The sequence below is a fragment of the Eptatretus burgeri genome, chromosome 14 (genome assembly GCF_056783735.1).
Source record: "Eptatretus burgeri isolate ZD-2024b chromosome 14, Ebu_testis_v1, whole genome shotgun sequence".
In the NCBI taxonomy this organism is placed as follows: domain Eukaryota; kingdom Metazoa; phylum Chordata; class Myxini; order Myxiniformes; family Myxinidae; genus Eptatretus; species Eptatretus burgeri.
This window is the reverse complement of record NC_140974.1, coordinates 8,981,195-8,993,473: the sequence shown is the minus strand read 5'-3', so window position 1 is coordinate 8,993,473 and position 12,279 is coordinate 8,981,195. Positions and strand designations below refer to the sequence as shown.

The 12,279-nt window shown below is 31.7% G+C and overlaps 1 protein-coding gene across 2 annotated transcripts in view; it reads right to left on the bottom strand.

Annotated features, from left to right (window-relative positions):
* The window catches only part of LOC147012619 (adhesion G protein-coupled receptor B3-like), a 242,602-nt gene that overhangs the window by 93,831 nt on the left and 136,492 nt on the right, over positions 1-12,279 (bottom strand). For both annotated transcript variants that reach the window (XM_085853642.1, XM_085853641.1), the window contains exon 6: positions 714-878. In XM_085853642.1, the coding sequence (XP_085709768.1) occupies positions 714-878 (165 nt within the window). The remainder of the gene's footprint in view (positions 1-713; positions 879-12,279) is intronic.

Genomic DNA, 12,279 nt, shown 5'->3' with positions numbered 1-12,279 from the left:
CCTGCCAGGAAGCAATGAACTGTCTCTGACATTCAGCTCACACTTTCTTTTGTAATTGATGGTGAAAAATATCTTCCCCCTTGGAAGGTCCCTTTCTCTTAACATCATGCGTATGATTGTCTAGCTCTGGGGCTTCAACATGCTGAGGTCACCAATTGTTATTACCACAAATTGTCAGATATCATTACCAACGACCCACCCTACCAAGTCTCGTTAATCGAACCATTCTTTACATGAAAAAAGTGAAATTTATACTTGGTCTTGAACAATATTTAATAAATATTGATGTATATTTTAATGTACCATTCTCTTTACAGAGCATTGGTGCTATCAAAGCAGTTTCTTGGCAAGGGTTATACTGGGTGGCTTGCCATTACCTTACCAACAATGTTTGCCTATACTCTATCATTTTAAATGCTGAGCTTCAAGCAAGGAAGCAGAATATACTTTGGTATGACACACTCACTTACATACTTTTTAACTCTTCGGTATGACTTGGCCAGACTTCAAACCACCAACCTCCCAGACTCAGAGTGGACGCTCTTATCATTACGCCACTGAATCTGCCAGTTTACAATATATTTTATGGTAGTAATCAATTGTGGTTTAACCAATAGTAAGTGAGACAACCCAGAGTACTTAAAAATAAAATTCATATCGCTTTAAAGAGAGAACTATTGATGTAATCTACAAGGCACGGTCGGTCGACGTACTGGGGCACAGTGCGATGTTGCAGGATCTCGTTTGGCGGTCATATCCATCACAGGGCTGCCCACCATGTATGGGGTGTGCACAAGAGCGACTTCGGTCACGGAATCCACGACCGCACGTTGTGGAGCACAAGCTCCATGGGCTCCACTCGTCCCACACACCGTGCACTGCGGGAAGATGGGGATGGGGAGAACGCAGATAATGGTTTTTCCCGTTCTCTCCCGTAGCCCACCCGTCGATGCAATGAATTGGGGTTATGGAAATGCAAGTGGTGTTGAAACCATCTGACTAAGGCCAAGCTCGAATAGAGGGACCCAGTGTTTAATGTTTAAGTGGTTGTGCCATTTGAATGTGAACGGTGTTCCAGCTTTTCTTGCCTCTTGTATTGGAACAGATAAAACCTTGGTTTTGTGGTTACTGTCCTGGTTCCAAGATTTTACTCCAAACCTTTTATGCAGAAAATTGTACATCAATTGATGATTTTCTTACCTTTTATCACATCAAATAATTTTGACTGGCTGCCTCGAGCCAAAATCCTTGCTCAAGGCTGGAGAACAATATTGCTTTGACAAAAACAAAGCTCCCATTTGGAACTCTCCACTTTTTATCAAAAATTATTCAGCAATCCAATAAATTATTTCAAACTCCGATCACCGACAGGATCACAAGAATATGGAACTAATTATTCACAAACGCTCTTCGAGCTGGAAGCTCACATTATCATCATAATCATCATCATCATCATCAAACGAAAATACGCAATTTGGGGTCTGTACATCTGTGGTCGATGCATTGCATCGTTACTCATCCGATCTTGATCAAACTTGACAGGGGTACTAAGGGTCATAAGAAAAAGGTGAAAGTATTCCCATTATTATTACCATTAATAAAGCTTAATATTACCATTGCTACAAAATAATAACATCAATAACCAGAAAGAACCTGAAAATGCAAATCCCGTTCGTGTCCACGTTGCGTCGGCTTCTTCTTCTTAGTATGCGAAACATGATGAAAACAGCTATAAGCTAGAAGGTCACTCGGTAGAGTGCATACCTCCGCTACGCAATGCCTGATCCAGACGAACAAATTGAGGCCAAGAAATTTTTGAAATATCATGCTATATATCGTTTTTGGCCCCATCTCTCAATGGAAAAAAGAACCACTTTAAAAACTAGATGGTATTTATACAATACTTACCCCATGTAGTCTTGAGAAGGAGTTGATGCGAGCAGAGGATATGTTTAAGCGGTTATGCCATTTTGAGGAGGTGGGGGGGGGGCAGGGTAACGACCCTGGGGGCCCTGACATAATAGGAGCCTGTAATTATTCCTTCACTATTTTGTTTCATGTGATTGTTTGTGATGATAAAACAATGGGGGTCAACGATATTTTGTGTCTCTCATCAAGCCACTTTGGGTGATTCACCAGCATGGCATTGCTAAGGACAGTGATACCCTCCCGAAAATAAATTACTGTGGGAACAATTTACATCATCACAATCACGGTAATGATGTAAATGAACACAGGATTGTTGGCCACACCCCATCCAGATATAGTGTGTTAAACAAATCTGAATATTCTGAGATAAATTTGTACAAATTATACTTTGTAATATGTGTTATATCAAATGGTCATGCAATATATGCTTTGCAAAATGTACTGTATAAATATATATATATATATATATATATATATATATATATATATATATATATATGTATATGTATATATATATGTATATGTATATATATATGTATATGTATATATATCTATATGTATATATATGTATATGTATATATATATGTATATGTATATATATATATATATATATATATATATATATATATATATATATATATATATATATATATATACATATACACACAAAATTCAGACACATATGTGGCCGATTGCTTAACTCTGCTTTTCGCATCGTGAGCATGGGCAAACTAGAGGGTCCATCGGTCCATTGGATCAAATTTTCATTGTTCTTCACAGCTTTGATGCATAACTACTTGCTGTACTGCTGTTGCATTAGCTTGCCTTTTCAGGAAGCCGAGATGTGCTTTGGACCTGGGCGAGGATTATACATTTGTTATTATTATTGTCAAATGATACTATTATTGTTGTTAATATTATTCATATTACTTAATATATGCTTTGTTACAATGTTATCATTCTTTTTGGTATTTATTTTGGAAATGGAATGCCATGCCATGGAAGGATCTGTTAAGCCACTCTATACACCTTAACATGACGTGCGTTTAAAATATGGGAATTATTCCGGGTTCATTGTGGAAAAAAAATTAGTTTAAAACATGAGAACATGGGAATTATTCTTGTATCCGGATCTGGATTTGGAACTCCACCAAAATCGCATCTCTTCTTCCTTGTCACACACCCAAAGTGTCCACTAGGATTCGTTCGAATATGTCTGCAACTTTTTGAGATATCGTGCTATATATCATTTTTCGCCCTATCTCTTAATAGTGAAGAAACACTTTAAAATTACAGTAGCTGGATACAAATTTGGATCTTCACCAAAATCGAATCAGTTCATCCTTGTTGCACACCAAACCTGTCCACACAATTTCATCCAAATGCATTCACAACTTTTTAATATCCTGCACACAGACAGACAGACAAACAGACAGACAAATGGGGTGAAAATATAACCCCCTTCCACCTTCAGTGGCGGAGGAAAAAATTACCAAAAAAAATGCCGATTTTTGGTGACCTTGACCTTTTGACCTAAAAAGCAATAGGCTTCAGTGACCGAATATGCAAACCCTGCTCAAATTTCAAGTCAATCAAATGGAAATGGACAATTTTGAGACCTTGACCTTTTGTTGTTCATGACAATACAGGTTACAATTGATGAATTGGGTCATATTGGCTCATTGACATATTGCTATGATGGACATTAATATTTTATGCAACCTTGACCTTTCGATCTTAACAAAACAAAACAAAAAATCGGGTTCTAACTTTTGATTGGTGAACCTATCCAGTGACGCAACTTGCAGATTCTTCAAATTTCAGGTCAAGCGGATTCAAATTGATGATTTTATGCAACGTTGAACTTTTACCTTTTGCCAAAATTATTCATTTGTCTTCTTCATATTCTCACAGTAAAGCTTTGTTGAAAATTTGATGACAAAGTTCAAATGGTATAAAAGTTACAGCCTGGACACACACACAAGTAGGGTAAGAATACTGATTCTGGCTCACTTTTCCCCATGTAAATGAATGGGGGATTTTCAGCGATTTATATTTTTTTTCCCTAAAAATAAACCCCCCTTTTTATCCCAAGGTATATTTATTTGTCTCCCCTTTTAACTTGGAGGTTGAACCTCATTGAATTGAACACCTGGGGGTTGAACAGCTCACTCATTGAACCTATAAAGATTTGTTCATTCTCAAATTCCTTCAATAGTTTAATTTTCTTTGCACAATAATCCCCATCTAAAATATTGACAAACAAAACATTTGAATCTTTATATTTTTTAAGATACCCCTTTTGTGCCATTACGAAATGATAAACTTCTCTTAATGCTCTTGTTTGACCACCTCCTGAGCCACATATCATTTTGAGATTATAGTAAATTGTTTTTTCATTGTTCAATTGATAACCATCAAAGTTTTCAGTCCATTCAAGGATATTCATTTTTTTCTTTACATCCTCAAACTTACTAGTTTTTAAATTAATTCGCTTATTTGTTTTATTTACCTTTGTTTTAGTTATTTTTTCAATAAGACTTATTTGATATTTTTCACATTCATTATGTTTTCCATTTTTATACCAAGACTGAGATTTTCTCCACTCTTTAGTTTGATTAATACTTGGTTTAACCATTTATATATTGTGAAAAAACGCGGCGGTAGCCCTTGAAAAACCCTAACCCATCTTCCCATCGTTAAAACATAATCTATTTTATACACTCTATCATACAATATCCATATGGAACACAATCTATTCCATTATCTAAAATAAATCTCTTATCATCAAAGGCTCCTAATGCCTTTTTATTTACTTCTTCACTATATATGTTATGTTTATAACTTCTTATTGTATTCATTTTCCTATATTCTTCTTTCTTATTCATCAAACAATTATAATAATTTCTAAAAGTTATTGATTTCTTTATTACATATTTCTTTATTCCCTTTAACCTCTTATCAATCTGTTCACCATACTTATAAGCATATGCCTTTGCTCTCAATCCAATAAACTCACTCATTACTTTTCCACCCAACTCATCCTTAAACTTACCAATAACCTTTTCATTCTTTTTGGAAAATAACTCACTCTTCTTGCTGAAATTACTTGTATCATATACTCCAATATTTTTCTTCATATCTTCATAAACATCATCAGTTTTTATATCTAAGATAAAACTATCAGTATCCATATACAACAATGAAACATTTTCACCATACTCTTTCTTTAAGTCATTATACAAATAATCATACATCAATATCTTTGATAAATCAAGAACTGCTGTTCCAATATAAATTGGTTTATCCATTACAATACTTTCCTTTTTCATATGAATTGCAGAAAAGTTCTCTGAAAAAACCTCTTCTCTCTCAAAACTTGGTTTATTTATCAATCTCGAAGCTTCTTTCCAAGATGTTGCGAATCTAATGTTTTGCCTGTTTCTAACATTTTCCATAGTCTTTCCAAATACAGCATTATTCATTAATTTATAAAAGTCCCCTTCAAATTTTACTTTTGTATTTGCTCTCATATCTGTATTGAATTGAATATACTTTTTCACCCAAGGACTTTGTTTAAATTTTAAAACTCTATGAATTTTAGCTACTCTCAATCCTTCTCTCAAAAACTGTTTTAAGCTTCTCTGATGCAAAACATATCCCTCTTTATCATAGAATGTTGTTAATAACTTTTCTGTTGATTTACCTTTAATATTAAAACTTTTATGATAATCACTTAACCATTCTTTCTTTGGAGTTTCTTTCTCACATGCAAAAGGAAGATCTTTATGCTTATTATGAAGATCACTCGGGTACCTCAAATCAACTTCAAAATAATAACCTTCTTCTTCGTCATTCAATTCCTCTTGAGAAGAAATAACAATATTCATCAAAGCCTTTTCATAATCCTTTTCTTCCACCCACTCTAATTTACCATAAGGCAGAGATTGAGACATTGCCCATCCATACAAATTATTAGCATCAAAATACATCAAATAATTACTATCTTTTTCACTATCATAATTTGGAAGATATTTATTATTTGCTTTAGCATATCTTTTTGAACATACTTGTGATATTCCACCTCTCTTGGACTTCTCAATCATCAAAAGCATATCCACATCACTGATTAAATCTATATCTTGTTTTGTCATTTTCAACATTGCACTCCAAGCTAAACCAGGAGCTGTGAAATAGTGGGCAGGATCTAATCCATAACAATTTTTATTATGACAGAGTGATCTAAAAGCTTCAAACACATCAGCTAACAATAAAACATCTGTTTTTAGATATAAATCATGATATTCTCCAAGGTTCTTTATCTTAAATATTTTCCATATTTCTTGTGCGTGTTTATATTCCTTATCACTTATCTCTTCTTCATAAAGGTTATTATAGAAACTTTCTTTTGAAGGAAGTTGTGTTTCTTTAAATCTCATAAATGAATCCATATAATCATAAGGATAAATTCCCTTACTTGTAAGAATTTTCTCTTTACTTTGAATTTCATTCCTTGTTTGAATTTCCTCTCTCGTAAGAATTCCTTCTTTAATCAGAATTTCATCTTTAATCTGAATTTCCTCTTTAGTTCGAATTTTCTTTATAATTAGAATTTCATCTTCAGTTGGAATTTCCTCTTTACTTTGAATTCTCTCTTTAATCTGAATTTCCTCTTTAGTGAGAATTTCCTCTTTTGGAAAGAATGAATTAAGATTTGGAAAAGAGTCCGTGGAGCTTAGATTTGATGCGAGGTAGGCTAGTGGTGTTCCCATAAACTTGTAAGAATCTAAAAACCTAATACGAGTTATAGGTTTTGTGAATATCATTTTTGAAAATGAAATATACTTTTGACTTGTGTTTGTTATAGCAGAAATATTCCCTGGTGTTTTTGAAAGTTCATTTATAAATAGATGTGTATCATAGTTGGCGCTGTTGTGAAGAAAGACTGGAATAAAAGAAGGTAATTTATAATTAAGATTACAACAGGAATGAGCGGGACCTCTATATTTACCAGTAAGATGACAATGGTCTCTAACTTTAAACTCCTTAATTTCCCCCTCACAAATATGACAGATATTGTTCATTCTAAATTCTAATTTTTCTTCTTTGGTTAATTTCATCGGTTCATTTGTTTCTTTCATTAATTTAGTGAGTCTTATACAATCCTTTTCTAATCGTTTTACAAACTCTTGTGAAGCATTTTTTCCACGATAATGTTCAAGTTTGTTATACTTTTCTCCAACAGATGATTTGATATAATAACAAAAACCACAAGGAATATGTTTTTGATATTTATTTGTATATGGTTCTTTTGGATTAGGAGAAGCAGTATTTATCTTTTTAAGGATACATTCAAAATCAGCGTATATCACAAATGGGTGCATGATAGATTTATTATAATCTTCAAAATAAATCTTTTCACCAGGTTTAGGCATTGTAATTACAGCTGATTTATGATTACTACAATATTTTGAATGTTGTTCTAATCGTTCTTTTGTATGAAATGAATTAAGACATCGCTTACAAGGATATATTTTGTTTGCTGTTCTGAATACCTGAGAAGAGATTAATCTTGATAAATTATTGATGTATGTGTAATGTGAATTCTTTCCAACACTAAAATATAAAAGGTCAATGTGTGTTTCTTCATTTTTATAGTTGTTTGAAATTTTTAATATTTGAACTTTGTTTGTATCCGTTAATCCATATACATTAATAGAAAGATTATTCTTTTTCTCAAATTTAGGAATATCTGTTAGTGGCATTGGGAATTTAAAATCTTTAATGTCCAAGGTATTCTCATATTTCATATATTGTTTTACTCTTTCTGAATTACATTTTGGTGGATGTAAGTGAGCAAGAACAGACCAGAGAAAACATTTATTATCATTGTTCTTAATATTAACAACTGCCTTCTTTAGTTTTATTTCTTTTGGTAATTCAATATAAGAAGAAGCTTTAAGAGGGTTTGATTTTAGAATGTGTATATCTAAAAAGATGATTTTTTAATATTGAATCCACTTCCTACCACTGTATTATCAACATCCTCCTCTTGTCTTGATAGTTCTTCATAAACCCCACTATTCAAAAAATCTTGAAATGATGTTATAAAATGAAGATCTGTTCTCATATAAGGAGTTTGTTCTTCATCTTGTCTTTTCATATTCATTTTCACTCCCATATAAAACTTTAAAGTTTTTATTTCTTTTAATGTCTTTTTAATAAATTTTTCAACATCGGGTTTCACTATTTCAATTGATTCAGCTATTGATGATGGACCGGGTTCTCCAAATTGAAAAATCCTTATTTTTATATGCCCTTTAAATGCCTCATCAGTGTTTTTAATATAATAGTCTCCCTTTACTTTAAACTCATTTTTCTTGTGTTTTTGTGATTGAAGATGTTGATTATAACTACTCTTCAAAACATCCTTTGAACAGATATCACAATGTTTTCTTTCCAACTCAAGAGGAGATATTTGATGAAATAGATTAAATGTGTGTTTGTTGGTTCGGAGGTGTTTTCTATAATGTTTATATTCGTGATTACAAACATCGCAGTACGTTGTATTCACCATATTTATAGAATAAAACTTTGCTTAAACTAAAATTTTCTTGATGAAAATTTCGTTTAATTTATAGGTGAATCTGTGCTTAAAAACATTTTATCCTCCAACTTTTTCACTTAATAAATACAATGTTTCAAGACACAAAAGACAAGTTTCAATCAATCTCTTCATCTGTTAAAGATACTGAGAAATATGTCAAGGATGTAAAATTGAACAAAGATAAATATAACAACTATTGGATAAAAACTATTATGGTAAATAATATGAGTTCTTCAATTTCCTTCAGTGGAAGGGCTTTTAGTATACCTGGTAGAACATCAATTAAAGTATCTCTAACAAAAGTTTCTCCTCTCCTTCTAGTAATATATTCAAAACTAGAAAAAGCAATGAAACAAGAAAAAGTATCAAAGAACAAAAACCTTATGGATGAAGCTTTAGAAAGAAAAGATAAGACCATCTGTAATATGCAAGGAGAAATTTGTATTTTTTTCAACAACCTTAAAGATGTAAATCTTGATGAAATAAAGGATGTTAATATATCAGGTGAAATGACATTTCGTTCAATAGTAGTTAACGATAATTTTAAAATTACCTTTAATATAAAAAATGTTGTCGTTGAATCTGATAATGAAAAAAGTATATCGATATCGATGGTAATATACAACTGAAAGTATAGATGAATTTCAGTTTAAGTAAAGTTTTACTTTATAAATATGCTAGACTTTCCTGATTCTCCATATGACAAATTTGAGAATTGTCCTGCGTGTGAAAGACGGGGATTAAACACAGAGTCAAAAGCCTATAAACAATGTATATTCTGTGATTATCTTCTAATTAATGATAATAAAAAATATAAAAAGGAAAATAATTCTTTTAGATTTACACCAAAAATGAATTACTTTACAAGATTGATTAGAGAAATGAATGTAAAGTATGAGGATGATAACACACCTTTCCTTACAAGGGAAGAAACTGAACGTATAAGAGAAATGTTCAAAGGATTGTTGTTGTATATTATTCATGGATGTAATTTTCAGGGAAATATCAACACAAGATATTGTATAAATAAAATAATGGATTATCTTGAAATTAAACCTGAACTTAGGATAAAATATAGAGTTTCTAAAAAAGCCAATAATAAATTAAATAACCTGTTTTTCAAATATATAAATGAATGATTTTTTACCTATTTGGGAAAATAAGATAAAATTTAACAACCATAAAAATCTCCCAAATTCATTAAGATGTCTCATAGTTGGTTCAAGTGGATGTGGAAAAACCTGCTTACTTTTAAAAATGCTCCTCACTCCCAACTTTTTAGATTATGATAATTTAATAATTTTCACAAAGTCGAGTTTTCAACCAGAGTATCAACTACTCTCACAAGGTTTTAATGCTGGTCTTCAAAAAGAAGATATAATAGGTTTATTTAAACGTCAAAAAACCTAAATGATTATAACATTGAAGATATAATTCAACTATTTTGTGATACACAGAGATGTAAAAAGAAATCAAATCTTATAACTTGTATTCTTAGTGATAATACGGATGATATACCATCTCCCCAAGATTTGGATAAATCAAAAAAGAACCTCGTTATCTTTGATGATTGTGTTAATGAGAGAAACCAAACGGTAATGGACAGCTACTACACAAGAGGGAGACATTCTTCTTGTAATTGTATTTATCTTAGTCAATCGTACTTTCAACTTCCTCGTCGTTCCATCAGAAACAATGCTAATACTTTTATTTTATTCAAGTTAAATTCAATAGATATCAATAATTTTTGGAGAGATAATTGTTCTACATTATGTAGTAAAAAGAAATTTGAGGATTATATGAAGCACACGACTGAAAAATATAAATATATTGTTGTGAAACAAGATGAGATATTAAGGGATATATTTTTTGTTTTATAAACAATTACATATATAAATGACAACTATTATTATAAATCTTGTGGGTAAATCTGCTTCTGGAAAAAACTTTCATAAATCAAGGTTCTTGTGTAGTACAAATGAGAATATTGTAAATTTACTTAAAAAACACCCCGTGATACGCATTGTATCAACAACAACTAGAGCAATAAGACCTGGAGAAGTAAAAGGTGAAGATTATCACTATATTTCAGTGGAGGAACATATGCGATTGAGGAATGAAGGACAAATATTTGAGGAGGTTTCTCTTGGTACAACAAAATATTCACATTGTAAGAGTGAGTTAAAGAAACTAAAATCTGGTGGTGTTGGGATATTAGAAACTAATCCAGAAGGAACGAGACAAATTATTAAATATCTGAGCGGAGTGAAGATTTTATCATTCGGTTTTGATGTTGATGAAGAAACTCAACACAAACGTATGAAAAGCAGAGATGCAAGGATTAGTGAAGAAGAAATTACAACTCGCATTAATGTTAATAAAGAATTTGATGAAATATTTAAAGAAAAGGATTTATTTGAACACATCTACTTGAATGATGAAGAAAAGGAAAATTTCCCTGTTGATCTTTACAATTCATTAAATGATATTTTACAATAAATAAATGGATACAAAAGAAAGAGCAAGAAGATTTAAGGAACATCAAGAGTTGGTTTCAAAAGTTGTAAAACAACAGGAAGACATAAAGAAGAAACGCAGACAGAAACTAACGGGCGAAGAAGCATTTGAAAAAAAACAAGAGAAATTTTTTAAACCACTTTTAAAAACTTCCCAAGAAAAAAATGAAAGATGTTTCCACAGTTCCCACAGTAGAATATACTCCTAGAAAGCTTCAAATGTTAAAAGATTTCAGTCAAATGACAGAGGAAGAATTAGAGCATTTAGGAGAATTAGAATATGATGATGAAGGTTTATTTCAACAACTGGAAGAGATTAATCAACCCCCTGATTATATTGTGAATGCTGTTCAAAACAATGAATATTCAGCGGATTCAAAAACCAAAGCAGGACTCATTCCAACAGAACAACCAGCAATATTTCATCTTGTTAAAGAAAAGGTATTGATATTTAATGATGAATTAAGGTTCTTAAGTTCTGCTCAACCCCCTGTTAAACTAACTCCGAGATTAATGTTTCTTCTCACAAAAGATGGAAGACAAGGTTCAACTGTGAGGGATGAATCAAAGTATATTGATAAACCATTGGATATGGAAAATAATGATGATAGAGTATATATTGATTTGCTGAACACTCTAAATTATAAGGTTATTCTTTCTGGTAAAAGTAGGAAGAATGAGAAGGAGAAACACATTATTCAGGCTTTAAGTATCCTTGGTTCAGGTATTAGTTTTCTTCCAAATGACCCATCGCAATTAGTTAATAGACTGTTATTGTTGTTCGGCAGTAAGAAGGCTGGAAATAACAATTGTTTTAATGAAGCATCAGCCATTTTAGACCAGTTGATGAACATGAAAATAATTAATAAATCTCAATATAAAGACATTTTATCTCATATTAAATAAGATGAGAAGCACAATCCTGAGTTTTAATTTCACAACAAGCGACCACACATCTTCATTCCCATACCCACTACAACTTGACACAACAAAAGAATATGAGGCATCTTTATTGTCCATGGAGACTTATAATACCTTATTTAATATAACCGAGAAAAATGACAAGTTTAGTTATAATCCGGGAAGTGGATACAAAACGATAACAGTCTCACCGGAGCATACGAGATTTCTCAAATATCTTCCGAAATTGCTCGTCTTATGAAAGAACAGGGTGATGAACCAAAAAATATTGTTATAAACATTCAAAAACATACTTCAAAATCAACG